Source organism: Protobothrops mucrosquamatus, unplaced genomic scaffold (genome assembly GCF_001527695.2).
Source record: "Protobothrops mucrosquamatus isolate PMUCROS unplaced genomic scaffold, P.Mucros_1.0 scaffold343, whole genome shotgun sequence".
Lineage (NCBI taxonomy): Eukaryota > Metazoa > Chordata > Lepidosauria > Squamata > Viperidae > Protobothrops > Protobothrops mucrosquamatus.
This window is the reverse complement of record NW_015386680.1, coordinates 46282-64489: the sequence shown is the minus strand read 5'-3', so window position 1 is coordinate 64489 and position 18208 is coordinate 46282. Positions and strand designations below refer to the sequence as shown.

At 43.8% G+C, this 18208-nt stretch overlaps 1 protein-coding gene across 1 annotated transcript in view; it reads left to right on the top strand.

Annotated features, from left to right (window-relative positions):
* PCLO (piccolo presynaptic cytomatrix protein) overlaps positions 1-18208 on the top strand; it is a 74045-nt gene that overhangs the window by 17755 nt on the left and 38082 nt on the right. Inside the window, exons 4-8 of the mRNA XM_029284046.1 lie at positions 3394-3630; positions 3994-4566; positions 5108-10019; positions 10434-12434; positions 15524-17698. Of these exons, the coding sequence (XP_029139879.1) occupies positions 3394-3630; positions 3994-4566; positions 5108-10019; positions 10434-12434; positions 15524-17698 (9898 nt within the window). The remainder of the gene's footprint in view (positions 1-3393; positions 3631-3993; positions 4567-5107; positions 10020-10433; positions 12435-15523; positions 17699-18208) is intronic.

The window sequence follows — 18208 nt, the reverse complement described above, 5'->3', positions numbered from 1 at the left end:
ATCGCTCCATTAAATCAGATCCACAGCATGAAACTTGACAAGTCTCTGGAGGCGTTCTATTTTTAGCGTTGTTGGTCTCTCTGTTGCATTTAAATATCTCACCTATATGTTCAGCTGAAAATAATCTGGGTGTTTTTGTAGGTGAGGATACACTTAGATCCCACACGAATAGAAGCCAAAGACCAAGAACGCTGTCCTTAAACATTCAGACAGCTGGCATCTAATGCCCTAGTATTAGCCTACAAGGAATATTGTGCGGGCCACTGTACAGCCTGGAACCAAATCACCCTCTGTTTGTGGCAGATTGCACGGGAAAGACAAAGTCAAAATAATAGCTAAACATAAATTATTTTTATCCAGATATTAACACCTGGAGCTTGTAAAGAAGCATGCCATGCCCTTAACTGGGTAATTTGGAGTTTTGTTATGCAAATTCCAAAAACAAAAGCTGGTTGCCCCAGAGAGTTAAATCACCTCCCCCACCTAAGTCCTGATGGGGCTTCTTTGACAGTTAATCTCCCTCCAGGCCAGGATCCCTGGGATGCTCGGTTGGCCCTAGGACGGACCAATCAGTGCCGTGGAGATCCTGTCCCAGGACTGGACCACTGTTGGGGGGGTTGTCTGGGTGAGGAGGGGCAGGATTCGTTTAGACCCTGGCGAGACTAAGCAGCTGTGGATTTTGGGCCACTTGAGGCGCTGGGATTTGTGTGGGATTGTGTCATTGTGCCTGAGCCTGGGACCCCAAATGTGGAACAAAGTCTATTTGTTCACTATGTTGAGGACTTTTTATGATTCTGCAGAAGCTGCGTTTTACTTTCTGTTCTATTTTTGCATTGTCTGTATTTTTATTTATTTGTCCATTCATTCATTCAATTTATACAGTATATACACCCATCTCACATTCCTGACTCTGGGCACTTACAGATGCTATTTCCTAATGTGGTAAGCCCCACCCAGCATCATGTAGGTGAAATAGGCAGCTATTTAAATAAAATCAAATAATAAATAAACTAGCAAACCTATAGTAGACTAACCAAAATTAAAACATTGTAAGGCTAAAATTTATATATAATAATTAAAAACAACATATTTACAAAACTTAATAATAATAATAATAATAATAATAATAATAATAATAATAATAATAATAATAAAGTTGGAAGGGACCTTGGAGGTCTTCTAGTCCAACCCCCTGCTCAGGCAGGAGACCCTATACCATTTCAGACAAGTGGCCGTCCAATCTCTTCTTAAAAACTTCCAGTGTTGGAGCATTCACCGCTTCTGGAGGCAGGTAGTTCCATTGGTTAATTGTTCTAACTGTCAGGAAGTTTCTCCTTAGTTCTAGGCTGCTTATAAGAATTACTACAAATGAAAACTAAAGCCTAAAATATCTAGAGCCCTTCAAAATAATCTCAGTTATAAGAGATAGAGCAAAAACTGAGAAAAGCTGGTTTGTACACTAGTAAACAAGATACAAATAAACAGTAAGTGAAATATAACACAAAATAAAATATCATCTAACAACCTCAATTCCTAAACTTGGGTAAGATATTCCAGAGATTATTGAGGTAATATAAACAGGAATAAGCAACAATAACAGATATGTTCCTTCTTTCTAAATCCAGTCTGCTTGGTAGTATCTAGTTGCATTCTGAAGTAAAGATTTTGTTAAATTTGTGTCATGGAAATGTTTATACATTACATATTGAATATTGCTCTTTAAATATTTAAATGTCTTTAAAATTACCCCATTGCAAGATCTCCTGACTTCTTACAAATAAACCCCTCAGCATCTGTTTTATTGTAGTTCATAAAGCCTGACCTCAATTTTTCTGGATTTTGATCGTTAAAATGCAACCGTCTCAGAAAGCTCTGCTGCCTGCCTCCCTCCCTCCCTCCTGCTGGAAAACAGGGACGGCCTTATCATCGTCTGATCCTTAGAAAGAGGGTGACTGGTGAGGCTTATGGCAGGGAAGGGAAGGAGGGAGCCACTGTGCCAGCTTCTGCCTTCTTCAGGTCTCCCGTTCCCAGACTTTCTGACCTCCCTCCCAGGAAGGTGACTTCCTATTTTTCCACTAAGGATCCGAACAAGCTTCATTCATCCACTCCTTATTATGCTATGAATAGATTCATAATGTCCTTATGCTGCATATTGCATTTAATATTTAATACCAGTATTTAATAACACAATCTCTAAGAAATGCGTTGGAGGAGAAATGGGCGACTTACGTAGCTTCAATCCAGTGTTAGGAAAAGAAGTCAGGGCTTGATTTTCTGCACTGGTTATGCAACCTTAGTTAGGACTGATGTGAATAAAGACCTACAAAAGCTTTCCCCAGAATTTGTATTGGGATTTTGTTTAAAGAGATGGAGCCATTTTCATAGGAATGAGGAATAAGCTTTAGGTAGACCTTATCCTAATTATATAGGCATTACTCTATTGTTTATGAAATGTAACTGATTATACATAATGCAGGTATGTAACTGAATTTCTGAAATTATGTATTTATTAAATAGTACGTGCTTCTGACACACTACTAAAAATAGTAGTGTGCGTATGCCTACTTGTCCATCTTGAATTCAGTTATGTTATTTTTGTGTATCAAACGTCAAGTCACAAAAACTTTCACATAGGCAAGTTCATGAAACTTGGAGTGTGGGGGAAGCTGTTTGTCTCTTTGGCCATCTTAGAGAATTTCTTTCTATTATTGAGAAGTCAAACTACTCTTTTCTGAATAACAATAAAAAAACAGGAACTTAAGGCAAAGTCTTGAATCAGAAATATTATTCATGGTAGGAAAACATGGAACCCACTACTAAAGCAACATGAGCTATTCAACAGAACTAGGTGCATTTCCATAGTTTGTTGTTGTTGTTGTTGTTGTTGTTTGGGGGAGGGGAGGGGAGACATTTTGAGACATTTGAGCTAATGGCTCTTGATTATTCTAAGGCAGCTTCTAGAAGAGAGCGCCATCACTACCCCGACCGGCTTCTGTATCGGAAAGAGTTTGGGTGGTTAATGGTGGCTCTCTCTTACATGCCAGAGCTTTTTTCCCAGGGGACTCTACCCTGGACCCGTTCTCCTCCTGAATTCTGTGCTGTATTCTACGCTAGTGGTCGAATATGACACAGGCAAGGACACTCACGGCTTAAGCAATGGTGCCATTCTGGTAGGAAAACCGAGGAACATACTATGCCACCTTGCTAAGAGCAGGTCTAAAAGCAGCCAGGATTAAAGTAACGGGCATAGTCGAAAGGAGCATTATTTCAGTGTCAAGTAAGTTACCTTGTTTGTAAAGTCAGGATTCTGTTTATAGTTACAAGTATCAATGTTACTATTTTAATAAGATACTTTTTTTTTTTAGTAATGTAATGCCATTCATTAAATTCCAGGTTCAAGAATGGTTATGCTTAAACTGCCAAACTCAAAGGGCACTATCAGGACAACTTGGGGATATAGAAAAAATCACATCTCCTGTATTTCCAAAATCTTCGGCCAGACCAACAAATGTCCTTCAAAGTCAGTCTAAACCTGCTGAGCTGCCCCACCAACAAAAGATTTCAGCAAAACCTGCCCTGGTGCCTGAAAAACCAAAGATGGGTTCAAAAATTCAGAAAGAGGATCCCAAGGCAAAGAAGGACACACTTTCAACAAAGACATTTACTGGAAGGATCCAAGAAGAAATTTTTAAAATTGACATTTCAAAGCTTTCGCCAGGAAAATTAGCAAAAACAACATCTGCTGATAAAATCATTCAAGGAATTCCAAAAACAGAAAAGGAAAAATTGGGAAAATCATCATCTGCTGATCAAATTATAAAAACAGAGTCAAAATTGCCTATAATTGATAAGCTTTCACATGATAAGATGAACCTGGAACAGGCGAAAATATCTCTATCCGAAGACTCAAAACATCCACAAGTAAAACTGGCCAGGGAGGAAAGTCCGAAGGGGGAACCAGCCGTTCAAGTCAAGTTGCCCTCTGCTGATCAGAGTCAGACAGATCGGGTGACCTTGAAAAAAATACCATCAGCTGATAAAATCCTACAAGACGCTCAAAAGCCAGATCGAAAGGTTTATCCAGGCAAAATGACAAAAGTAGCCTCAGATGGTGAAATTGTGAAAGTTGAACCAAAATTTCAGCAGGCAAAATTGGCCAAAATACTATCCTTTGATCAAATTCAGAAAGAAGATTCAAAACGAATTCCAGCGAAAATAATGAAAACGGCTTCTGCCGACCAGCTGTTAAAAGATTCTGTGAAATTCAAGGAACTAAAACAAGTGAAATTGCCCAGGGCGGGACCAGAGTCTTCCGAGACAATTAGCAGCCAAAGACCACCATCAGAAGCCTCAGATCACCTCGCCGAAATCGAACACGCATCAAAACAAGAGCAATCGTTTGAACAAAAGCCAGACTCTGAAATGCATCTAGCAACAAAACAGCAGGAAGATCCCACACTATCAGAAACGATTTCAAAAGCTCATAAACTACCTGAGGAAAATCTTTCAGATCTACCGGTGTCATTACCAAAATCTTACCCTGTGGAGTCAGTGAGAGAAAAAACAGTAAGTGCTTGACCTCCCTCACTTGTTAGGAATTGACAAAGTCTATTTCCATGTCATGCCAGAAAAATTACTTGGAGATATTCATAGAAGCTGCTCTTGATGGAAGGGAGTAATTTACAGCAGGTGGCAGCACTTAGGGAACCTTGGCTAGTCTTGAAAAAAACGTTTCATTTTTATTAGAGATGTTTGTGATTTTATGCAACTTGAATTTTTCTATCAATTGAATGTGCACCAAAGTATTCTTATACAATCCTGTTAGATCTAAATAAGATGCTGGTCCCATTAAATATAGCACCACACTTTAAAATATACCTGAATGATATTGAGAATAAATTATTTTGTATTTAATTGAAAAAATGTAAGTTAAGTGGTATTTTTTATTGTTTAAATGCGAAATTAAAAGCTGTAGCTTAACCAAATTTTGTCACTCACAATGCTTTCTCAAGGTTTTCACAATTACAGTTATAGTGGATGGTGAATTTATTATTTCGTTATCTTGAAAAGATAAGTCTTAATGTGTGTCTGTGTCTTTATATTTTAGGAAAAAGAAGATGACAGATCAGATATATCAAGTTCTCAGCAGCCCAAAAGCCCTCAAGGCTTGAGTGATACAGGATATTCCTCTGATGGCGTCTCTAGTTCGCTTGGGGAAATTCCAAGCCTTATTCAGATGGACGAAAAGGATGCGCTGAAAGGGTCCTTTGAGAAAGAGTCTCTTTCGCAAGGGGGCAGCCCGGCCAGCCCCTCCGACCTGGCTAAGCTAGAAAGCACCGTCTTGTCCATTCTGGAAGCTCAGGTCACAAGCCTCGTGGAGGAGAAGTCTGGAAGGACTGAGCCGGCCAAGGCCTCTCGTGACACAGCACTCTTGCCTGCCGCCTCGGAGCCACTCCGTTGTGAGGAGGAAGCTTTGAGAAAACTGAACCTTCAAGATGAAGGAGGCCCTGAACGAGGCGGGGAAGAAAATTTGGCCCCCCCTCAGAAAGGGCCCAGGCAGGCCGCAGGCGTGGCAGAGAGTGCGTCAACCAGAAGGCAGCGCTACGATTCTGTGGAAGACAGCAGCGAGAGCGAAAACTCCCCCGCCCCACGGAGAAGAAGAAGGCGGCAGACCAGCGCTGGCTCCTCAAGCAGCGATGATGAAGGCAAAGCGGAAGACAGTCCAGCCTCAGGCGACGATGAGGATTTCATTCGGAAGCAAATCATGGAGATGAGCGCTGACGAAGATGCTTCCGGTTCCGAAGATGAAGAATACATCAGAAAACAGTTAAAAGAAATTAGTGCAAATGAAACTCAGAAGAAGGAAGAAGTTAAGTTCAAAAAAGGAATAGGTGGAAAACATAAGAGGGTATCACGTAAAAGTAGTGCGGGCTATGAAGAGGAATCTGGCAGGCGCCATTCCTGGCATGATGATGACGATGATGAGGCTTTTGATGAAAGTCCAGAACCAAAATATAGAGAGACAAAAAGTCAAGAGAGTGAAGAAATTACTGCAACCGGAGGAGGGGGTCTTCGTCGCTTCAAAACAATAGAACTTAACAGTACAATAACAAATAAATTTTCTGAGGGTTCAGAAGCACCAAAGAGAGGTTTATACTTTGATGAAGAGCCAGAATTAGAAATGGAGAGCCTGACAGATTCACCAGAGGACAGATCACGTGGAGAAGGATCTTCTAGTCTGCATGCCTCCAGCTTCACCCCAGGTACGTCTCCTACCTCTGTTTCGTCCTTTGATGAAGACAGTGACAGCAGTCCCAGTCACAAAAAAATGGGGGGAGAAACCAAGCAGCAGCGTAAAGCCAGACACCGGACACAGGGGCCTCTTCTCCCGACAATTGAGGACTCTTCCGAGGAAGAGGAACTCCGGGAGGAGGAAGAGTTGCTGAAGGAGCAGGAGAAACAGCGGGAACTAGAGCAGCAGCAAAGAAAGAGCTCTAGCAAGAAATCCAAGAGAGACAAAGACGAGCTCAGAGCCCAGAGAAGGAGAGAGCGACCAAAAACACCACCCAGTAACCTTTCTCCGATCGAGGACGCTTCCCCAACGGAAGAACTGCGTCAGGCGGCAGAGATGGAGGAACTGCATCGATCTTCCTGCTCTGAATATTCACCGAGTATTGAGTCTGACCCTGAAGCTTTTGAAATCAGTCCGGAAAAAATAATAGAAGTGCAGAAAGTTTATAAATTGCCAACGGCTGTCTCGCTCTATTCTCCTACAGAAGAACAGCCCGTCGGAATGGCCAAGCAAGGGAACAATCAGAAGACTTTGAAAAGCGCAGAGGAGGTATACGAAGAAATGCTGCAGGCATCTCAGACGGCCAGACCGCTTCCAGGTGAAAACGAAAGGGAAGAAGTGTTCGAGAAGGAACCTTTATATGGTGGCATGCTCATAGAAGACTATATCTATGAATCCTTAGTAGAGGATGCGTACAACGGGGAGTCCAACCTCATTGCAAAACAAGAGGAGTGTGAAGAATTTAGCCAAGAGGAAGAGCAGAAAACCCCCCCGGAGCACATCTATGAAGAATCTATGCAAAAGCCCATTGATTTACAAGACGGCTATTACAGAATAGAGCTTTTGCATTCAATTATGCCTCAGGAGGACATTGTTTCTAGTTCTTACATCATGCCAGAAAGTCATGAAATTGTTGTCCTGGACAGTGTGGCACCATCTTCATCGAGTGATGAAAAACAGCTGCTAGAGGCAGAGGCGGTTTATGAAGAACTGATGAAGCGGCAGGGAATACAGCTGACCCCGGGCTCCAGCCCTACCCAGTCATCCCCTGAATTGGCTTCCGTCACAAAGAGGAGGAGTCTGTCCGGAGAAGTGGGAGATAGTAGCTCCCTAGTGTCAAGCACTTCTTCAACAGTTTCAGACACAATGTCAGCCAGCCCTGTAATGCTGCCCATTCCAGATGTTAAAATTACCCAGCACTTTACAGTGGAAGAAACGGAGGATAACTATTTTACTGATTATGCCCGTGAGGTGGAAGAAATTATTTCCCAGGAAACGTCCGTGTCGGCATACTCGGAGGCCTTAGAAAGTGCCACCCCTCTTTTCCCATCGGAGACGTGTTCTCTCACGTCATCTACGTCTTCTGTTTACACGGCTAGCACCCCTTCACCCGTAGCTGGATCAGATGGCATCACTCCCATTTGTAGCGATTCAGTAGATGCTCTTAGTGGACCATCAGATTCAGAAGGGGTCGTTTCAGTGGCACAGGCTACTAGAATTTCCCAAAGTGAGGGCTATGAACCTCTTACGTTATCCCCCAAGAAGGAACCCATAGCCAAAGATCTGACTGATGCCAGTCAGGAATCAGTTACCTTTCCTGAAACCAACTCCTTTGCATCCACTTCTGTAGAAACAAAATCTACAAGTTTTGTCCATGCTGCCTTGGCAGAGGATGGCAAAGCTGGAAGAGATGTGGCAAAGGTTAATGAACTAAAGAGAGTTTCTGAAGATGAATATTCAAGGATTTCCATTAATATGGCAGGAATAAAGGCTATATCCGACCAAGAATTTACCTGCGTAGTTCCATTATGTACTGTTTCTTCTATTACCCCTGCATCTGAAGCCTCTCCGGCTTTCATTGCTGCTTCCCAAACATACTCATTTTTGGAAAGATCTCTTGTTCATCCCTCTCCACCATATCCTCCCCCTCCCCCTCCCCCACCTCCCCCACCCATTCTACCAAAGCCAGCCATTTATCCTAAAAAGAAGCCACCAGTTAAAGCTGCAGTGACCACAGTTCCCACCATGATACCATCCATTAGTACTGCCAAAATAGCAGAGGCCTCTGCTATAAAAACCAGTGTGTCTCCTGTCACAAAAATATGCATGCCAACCCCACCTCCCGTCCCCCCTAAGCCAGCTTTAATTCCAGCAGGGCTTGTATTCGCGCACAGACCTTCTGAAATAATAAAGCCGCCAATTGCTCCTAAACCAGCCGTTCCTCATAAACCAACAGAAACACAGTCCAAGCCAGCCAGCCTGCCTTTTACCAGCTCCATGACTTTGAACTTGGTTTCCCCTGCTGAATACAAATTGGCCTCTCCCACCTCCCCTTCAACTCCACATTCTAATAAATCTTCCCCCAGGTTGTCCAAACCCTCTCAGGAAACCTATGTTGTTATCACGTTGCCCTCTGAGCCCGGGACTCCAACGGAATCCATTATCAGCCAAGCCGTCAGCAGTTGGCCTTCGGCTTTGCCCTTTAAGGAACAAGCGCCAGAAGCTATACGGACGTTCATGTCATCTGTAAGTTCGCTGCAAATGCAAAGTACAACAGATCAAAGCAAGAGTATCCCAGATGCTTTGAATGCTGTTGCTTCTATGCCTATCACTACAACTGGACAACCAATTTTTGGCATGGTGCCTAAGTCCACCACAGAACTAATAACAGCAAGGACTACCGTGTCTTTGGTAAGAAATGCTGGGTTAGATAGTGTTTCCATAACTATGCCCCCAGACACATTGCCTGTGGTAGAGCGAACCAAATACAGAGAAAATGGAAGATCCGGTGTCTTTGGTGATGTTATGGATCTCCGCACCCTGACTAAGACTAGTATTGATAGAACAGATAGCTGCATTGACCTATCTTCCACTCCCGCAGATGTGAGAAGACAGACAATGGCAGGTGACACTTCTGGCCAGTCAGTAAGCACAGTTCAGCCAGGGATCATAAATCTTAGTACAGTGTCCATGGTCAGCCTCTCTTTAGCTCCGGTGGCTGATGCCATTTCAGTGGTGACCTGTGCATCTACTGTAAGTTACAGTACCAGTATAGAAAGCCTCATAGACCTTGGGCATGGAATGACAACTCCACTTCAATTAACAACATCAAAGCATTTTGAGCCTGGTCCTGGAATAACAGGAAGGCAGGCCCTCTCTGCAGACAGAGAAGATACTCCAATAAATCTGTCCCTTGGAACGCCCACATCGGCACTCGTGTGGGCTACTACAAAGCCTGTCACTGCACCTCCGATTGGGGTAACCAACGGTTGTGTCAACGCTTCTGATGCTCACAAAGCTACGGACAGTGGCGTGGTTGACCTGAGCATTACAAAATCCTACAGAACAATGGTGACTGTTGATGAAACGACTTCAGGATTTTTTACAACTGTAATAGAAGAGGATGAAAAACCTGTAGATTTGACCGCAGGGAAAAGGGCTGTTTGTTGCGATGTGATTTACAAATTGCCATTTGGGAGTAGCTGCACCGCTCCAGCCCCAGCAACTACCCTCCCCGAAGATCGTTTTGGCTACAGGGATGACCACTACCAGTATGACCGCTCCGGGCCCTACGCTTACAGAGGAACTGGGGGTATGAAGCCCTCCATGTCGGATACCAGTTTATCCGAGGCTGGGCTCTACCAGTACAAAAACAAGAACGCCCTTGAGCACCAGGTTGGGGCAGCCGATCTAGCGGTAGACTTGACTTCTGGCAGAATCACTACAGGTCAGTATGACAAGGCGTCAGGCTTTTCTTGGAAATTTAGTAACAACGTTGCTCGCCTCATTTCAGGATGATTTTTGCCTCTTTTTTTTTTTTTTTTTTTGCCTTTCCCCCTTTCATTAGGCTTTATGTTCAACAGTGTGGCAAATTTTGTTGGAATTTACCCATGTATTTTATTTTTCAATTTTCATCAGTTGTTTTATGGAAAGAGGTACTTGCATGTGCCCGCATGCTCAGAAAATGTTCTTTTTGTCTTCCTCCCCTGCCCAATAAAACGTTGAAGATTTGCATGCAGCTCCTTCCCGCTTTATCGCTCATATTTATCACTCATCTCTGTAGGCTGCCTTTCAGAATCCACACGAAAATTAAAGGCGATGTTTTGGGGGACTGGACTATAACTTTCCCCTATAATTTCAGGTGAAATTATGGATTATTCAAGCAAGATTACTGATCTATATCCAGAGAGCCAACATGTGATTTCTGGCATTAGTGCACCTCAGTATTCCCAAGCAAGAATGGTCTCCTCCTTAGGACCCCCCTATGGAAGTGTATTGAGATCATCCAATGGGGTGGTTTACTCTTCAGTGGCAGCTCCGGTCCCATCTACATTTGCTATTACCACACAGCCTGGCTCTATTTTCAGCACTTCAGTCCGAGACCTGCCTTCTCTTCATGCCGTTGATTCAGTGCCTTCCTTGTCAAACTTGCCACAGAGCCAGGCGCTCCCAAGATCATTACACTTTTTGACAACCGTGTCTTCTGAAAAAGACACTCCTGTTGCTGGCATTGACCCAGGGATGCAACCTCTCCCTCTAGAAACTATTGCCACTGAGCCAGCGCTGCCTGTCTTTAGTACGGCTTCTGAAGCGTTCATAGATGGAATTGAAGATGAAGGAACGGTTCTCATTGACCCTGAAGAAGACAAGCAGCAGCATCTGGACATAGAACGTGAGCTTCTGGAGCTTGAAAAACTGAAGCAGCAGCGCTTTGCAGAAGAGCTAGAATGGGAACGTCAAGAAATACAGAGGTTTAGAGAACAAGAGCAGTTCATGGTTCAAAAGAAGCTCGAGGAACTGCATTCCATGAAGCACCACCTTCTCTATCAGCAGGAAGAAGAGAGGCAAGCTCAGTTCATGATGAGACAAGAAACATTGGCTCAGCAGCAGCTGCACATTGAACAAATCCAACAACTTCAACAGCAGCTTCACCAGCACTTAGAAGAGCAAAAAATCCACCAGATGTATCAATATAATTATGATCCTTCTGAAATGGTGTCCCCACAAACGACCACAGATCAAGTCCTTCTTGACGGCCAGTATGCTGCAAGCAACCAGTTCTGGCCTGGCGAGGAGGTGACCACCACTACTTCTGCTCTCCTGGAGATGGAAATTCCAGACAGCCAAGGCTGGTACGCTGTCCAGTCAAATGGCATGACTCAGTACATTCCCAAGCCAGGGACGTTAAGTTCTGTTTCTGAGCTATCTCTTAAAGACATGGATGTGAGAGAGGAAAAACAACTTAAAAAGAAGAATTCCATGCCAAAGCTGCACGGCCTTTACGAGGAGCGCAGTGAAGGCACTGAAGGTGAACCCAGGGGTCTTAAAAAGATAGTGGAGAGTGGCGTCCAAACAGATGATGAGGATAGCGCAGACCTGGCCTACGCAGACCGGAGACGCAGGACCAAAAAGAGTGTTGACACGAGTGTTCAGACGGATGATGAGGATCAAGATGAATGGGATCCCACCAACAGATCAAGAAGAAAGACCCGTGTAGGGAAATACGAAGGGAGCACAGAGGTGGATAAGGCTAAACCCTTCTCCAAGGTCTCCAGTATTGCGGTGCAGACTGTGGCAGAGATATCTGTACAAACGGAGCCTGTCGGAACCATAAGGACTCCATCAGCCAGGGCCCAGTTAGATGCAAAGGTAGAAATAGTCAAGCACATTTCAGCTCCAGAAAAGACGTACAAAGGAGGAAGTTTGGGATGTCAGACAGAAACAGATTCAGACACCCAGAGTCCCCTGTACCATAGAGTCACTTCCCCTCAGAAAGATAAAAAGCGCCCAACGCCATTAGAGATAGGCTATTCATCCCACCTGCATCCAGAAACCACCTTTCAGGTGGCTCCTTCAGCTCCTAAGTCTCCCAAAGTCCTCTATTCTCCCATTTCACCTGTTCCTCCAGCTGCAGTCATGGAGTCGGCCTTTGTGCCCTATGAGAAGCTGATGGCTGAAGATATTAGTTCTCAGAAAACTCTTCATGCCGACGTCTCCACGGCTCCTCAGCTGAGCCCAAAGTCTGCCAAGGTGATCCAGCGCTCTTTGTCGGACCCGAAGCCCCTGAGCCCCACGGCTGAGGATCTCTCCAGGGCTCACTTCCAGTACACAGAGGGCTTCTTGGTAAGATCTCATTCTTCACGTGTTGACATTGAATTGTCATGCTATACACAGTGGTGGGATGCAGCCAGTTCACACCACTTTGGCAGAACCAGTAGCTAATTTTTTGTTGCCCAGGCCAGAATGGACATTCACACAGAGAACCGGTTGTTCACATATTTGAATCCCACCACTGTATATACATGATAATAATGAGCATTGCTTTGTTGACTGCCTTGACTAAATGAAATGTTTAGTGAATGGTTTTGGAAATGAAGGCCTGTCATGTTAGAATCCAGGATAAATTTATTTAAAAAATAGAATTAATACTGCAAGAAATATACTATTGATGTTTCACTGGAGAAAGAGATGGTCTTGAATAAGAGCATCTCACTGCGATATCTACTTTATTTAAAGTTGAAAAGAGATGTAGTCGTTTCTTTACATAATCAACATTTTTCTTTGTACAGTTGGTCCATTTTTAAAAACTTAAATGTATTCATGCCACAAGGATACATGGATATACACTAAATGTATTCTTTCTAACTTTTCTTCTCTCTGTGTGTAGTAAAGGGTTTGTAATTAAGCACAGTGCCTTAAACAGGTGGAATATATGGAGCATGTCTACTGTATTTGCAGAAAAGATGAGTTGCCAATGATTTGCTCAATATCAGAGCCTGTTTTTAAGTTTGTTGATTTTTTGTATTCTACCTCTCCAAAAATGTAAATCAGGTCCAGCTGAGTTCATTCTATGAGCTAAAAAATGACAATAAAGGTTATCTAATCTAATCTAAAAATCACCATAACCAGAAACAGAATATTTTGGAGGTCATTGTGTGAAGAGCATCTTTGCTATCTGGCAGGCAGTGTCAGTCAGATTTGCTCCATGGACAGGTGCAGTGGAGGTGCTGGGAGTCTGGCATGGATTTCTGGAGTGAGTTTCCAGGCGGGCCTCCCTTGTAAGTGGTTAGGGTGCTCCAGATTGTAAGCTCAGCCACCCATGCAGCTTGAACAAGGCCACCTGGGAGGTGACCTGTTATTGGATCTATGCAGTGATTTCTGCTTCTTTGAGTGGGGTCTCAAAGCCCCCTTGACCTTGAAAGAGAAAAACGTGCACCCGCTCCTTAAGGGACCAACAATTTCCATCCAGTCTCCAACCTTTCATATTCAGGGAAGTTGCAGAATGGGTGGCTGCTGAGCCTGTACTCCTCTATTTTTTATTTTTTTATTTTTATCTATCTATATCTATCTATCTATCTATCTATCTATCTAGATAGATAGATAGATAGATAGATAGATAGATAGATAGATAGATAGATAGATAGATAGATAGATAGATAGATAGATAGATAGATAATTTTTATTTAGGCAGCATGTGTATCAAAAAAGCTAGAGCAAAAGCAATAAATGTTGCTGTATTTTTCCGTCCATTTAGAAATCCAGAGTGACTGGATGGTGTTTTCTGGGAAACTTTGGCACAGATGATACATTTCTTGTGTATCTCCAGTGATTTGTCCTAACCAAATGTTGAAAGTTGAATATGGGACTTGCCATAATTGAGAAAGAATCTGTGAAACAATCATTACTTTCCAATGAAAGTTTATATTCTCATATAATGGTATGTTGCGATATGAAGGTATGAGGACAGAACCCATCTAATTCGTATCTGAGAAATTAGTTTTATTTAGCTAATATGGGGGCCAAATTCATTCTGCATTTCAAACAAATCAATTTGATTCAGTTCTTCCATATGTACTTTTAAACAGTTATTGTTTCTTTTTCCCCTACTTCTCAGAATTTTGTAATATAATTCTCAGCTTACACTTCAGAAGAGGTTTTTAATCCCAAATTTTGTGTGCATATTTTAAAATCATAAATATTAAAGATGGAATACAGTAGGCACATAAATATACATATGTGGAACTATTACAAGCCGATAAACAATAAAAAGGTATGGAGTCTGCTGAATGAATACCGTTTGAAGTAGGGGTGATTTGCAGCAATAAAGTATAGGCTGGTCCAGCGAATGGTATTAGGGTAAACTACTTTTAGCTCTATTTTCTTTTTCTTATGTCAGGCATTTAAAAGTTTTAAAACTATTATTTTGGCTTAGCGTTTTTCTCCTTTTTGTGTGTTCTGCTTAACATTACTTGTCTTCAAAGGGAATTGTATGTAAGATACAAACCACGATGGACTATTCCCACTAGACATGGTTTCTAGAATGTATAAATTGAAGGCAGGGGAGGCATATCCCTGTCACTCATAGGAAGTGCTTCATCATCGATATTGCCTTGTGCTAATCTTCTCTCTGTTGTTCCACTTCTAGTATATATGCTCAGCGTTTTGTAGACATGGATGCTGCTTTGACAGTTGAATAAAGCAGGCAAAATTACACTTTTTCATAGCACCCTAGTCTCTTCAATTGGCACAACAATCTTAGACAAGGATTGCTGCAGGCCTAAAATATTGTGGATGATCAGGTCATGATTTGACTCTGCTGTCCCACAGCAGTATCAGACGTCTCCCAATCCAGTTTCTTGTTCCCAGCAGTGGTGAACAAAAGTTGTTTATTAAATCCCCATAAATCCATAGTGCTGGCTCTCCAGTTCCTGATACGAAGACGTTGCCTCTGGCATGGCAGGTCAATTTTGCTTAATGGCTAAAAAAAATGATAGATCCCTTCTTTATGAATGTCACTGATTCCCTTTTTAAAACTGTCTAGAACAATGACAAGCACTTTATTGTTTAATACTGAGCTCCATAAGAGCTCAGTAAATTGTATTATGTATTTTGAAATACTTTTAGTCTTTATTGACTTTTAGTCTTTATTGACTTTTAGTCTTTATTGACTTTCATTTGAATTTTGTCCTTCTAAGAGGGAATAGTATCTGTATCCATATTTTTAAACCATCCAAATTTATTATTAAATTACTTTGTGTTCTAAACTAGGTTTTTTTTTGTAGGAAAATAGTTCCATCCGTTTTCTTCTTTTTTTGTTTTTCCACTTTTACTAGCAAAGAGTGTGTTGTTGTTGCCTTGATGGGTCACAAGTTGTGCTATCCATTTCCAAAATAATGTATCTTCTCTGTTTCCGTGTGTGTGTGCAGCAAGCCAAAGAGTCTTCGGATGCAGGAGCACCTTCAGGATCGCAGAAGAAGGTCAAGAGGACCCTGCCCAACCCGCCTCCCGAGGACGTTTCGGTAGGAACACAATCGGCCTTCTCCACCGTGGGATCGATTTCACGCCGGAGGATGTGCAGAAGCAACACGATGGCCAGAGCTAAAATCCTCCAGGATATAGACAGAGAACTAGACATGGTAGAAAGAGAATCTGCTAAGCTTCGCAAAAAGCAAGCAGAGCTTGACGAGGAAGAAAAAGAAATAGATGCAAAACTCCGGTATCTGGAAATGGGCATAAACCGACGCAAGGAAGCCCTGCTCAAGGAAAGAGAGAAGAGGGAGAGAGCCTACCTGCAAGGGGTAGCGGAGGAACGTGATTATATGTCCGACAGTGAAGTCAGCAGCACCCGGCCTGCCAGGGCAGAATCCCAGCATGGCCTGGAGAGGCCGAGGACTGCACCCCAAACAGAATTCGACCAATTCATACCCCCCCAGACACAACCAGAAACTCAGTTTGCTACTCCTACAAGTCCTTATACACAGTATCCATACTCTTCCCCTGCCCTTCCTACTCAGGCACCAACTCCCTATACGCAGCAATCCCATTACCAGCAGCCGCCGCCTTTGTATCAACAGCAGGTTTCGCCCTACCAGACTCAAACCGTGGTGACCGTGTCCTTCACTCCTCAAGCTCAACCCCCACCAACTCTGCAGCCTTCCTATCAGCTCTCCTCTCCCTTGGTGATGATCCCGCAAAAAGCAAGGCAAACCTCATTATACATGGAACCCAAGATAACAACAAACTACGATGTCATCCGCAATCCGTCTCTCATGATAGCACCCGCTTCCTCTGATAGCGCCTACTCGGTGGCTCACTTGGGTAGCAAGTACAGCACTTTGGATCTGAGGTTGGGGCTGGACGAAAGGAGCAGCCTGGCCAGCAGCCCCATCTCGAGCCTGTCAGGTGACTCTTTCTATGCAGACGTTGACCACCACAGCGCTCGCAGTTACCTGCTGCTTGATGACATGGGGGATCTCCCCAAGGAAACACCGACCCTGAGCTCCACCTATGGCCTGCACGAAAAGGACCTCGGCAAAACCGACAGGCTCCTTCGGGCCACCGAGGCTCGGAGAGTGCAAGAGGTCCCAGATTTCCTCTCCTCCCTACAAACGTCTTCCCGGCTGCACAGCTACATGAAGACCGAGGAAGACCCCATGGAGGACCCTTACGAACTGAAACTTCTGAAGCATCAGATCAAGCAGGAGTTCCGGAGGGGCGCAGAAAGCATGGACCACCTGGCTGGCCTCTCCCACTGTTACCACGCAGATACGAATTACAGGCATTTCCCCAAGTCTGAGAAATACAGCATCAGCCGGCTGACTCTGGAGAAGCAAGCGGCCAAGCAGCTTCCAGCAGCCCTTCTCTATCAGAAACAATCCAAACATAAAAAGGCTTTGATGGATCCCAAAATATCCAAATTTTCACCCATTCAGGAAAGCAGGGATCTTGAGCTTGATTATTCAACCTATTTGACTTCCAACACCTCTTCAGTTGGGAGCATCACCTCCAAAGCAAAACTGCTCCAAGATGACATAACATTTGGCCTTCGAAAAAACATTACAGACCAGCAGAAGTACATAGCTCCAACTTTGTCTCATTCCCTGGGAACGAGCCTTGGGGCAGCACTGAGTGTCACCATGAGGTCAGCTTTACAGGACGATGTGGACAAATCCTACGCCAGCGCTACGAGATCGAGACCTTCCTCTAGGCCATCCTCTGTCTATGGGCTTGACCTGTCCCTGAAACGAGACACTTCCAGCTCTTCTTTGAGGTTGAAAGCCCAGGAAGCTGAACCCCTCGACGTTTCCTTCAGCCCCGCAGCTCCTTCTGGAAGAACTAAGCCTACTAGTCTACCGATAAGTCAGAGCAGAGGGCGGATTCCAATAGTCGCACAGAACTCGGAGGAAGAGAGTCCTTTAAGTCCAGTGGGGCAGCCAATGGGGATGGCGAGGGCGGCCGCTGGGCCCCTGCCACCGATATCTGCAGACACCAGGGATCAGTTTGGCTCAAGCCATTCCTTGCCGGAAGTCCAGCAGCACATGAGGGAGGAGTCACGCGCTCGGGGCTACGACCGGGATATTGCCTTCTTCATGGACGACTTCCAGCACGCCATGTCAGATAGTGAAGGTAAACTAGACTTCAGGCTGCCTTCTCCATTTCACAGCACAAACCCTCATTTCTATGCATGTGTCTGATTTCAAACTCTATTGGGAACTATGGTGACTTAAAAAAAACAAACACCTTTCTGCATTTTTGTACGTAAATATGTCTGGAGTGTGTAGGCATGTTCTTCTCAGCTTGCTAAACTCGTTGGCAGACTTGCATTTTATGTTGCATGTGCATTTCTCTTTCCTCTTTGCTGGAATTTTCAGAAAGTTTTTTCCCCCTGGGATTGGTTTAGATGGAGAGGTCTTCAGGGCACTATGGTTAAGGATGAGAAACCACATTATTGATTGTAACAACTTAATCAACACAAGATCTTGATTAAACAGACTTCAATGCACTTGCACCATTAACTCCCTTATCTCTGGGCTTCTAGCATCGCTTGCTTCCTGCCTCCCATGTCCTCTTGCCTGCTCGCATGGCCATGTCAGGCGATCACGTGACCTGCCCCTGGGCGACCCACGGCTAAGAGAC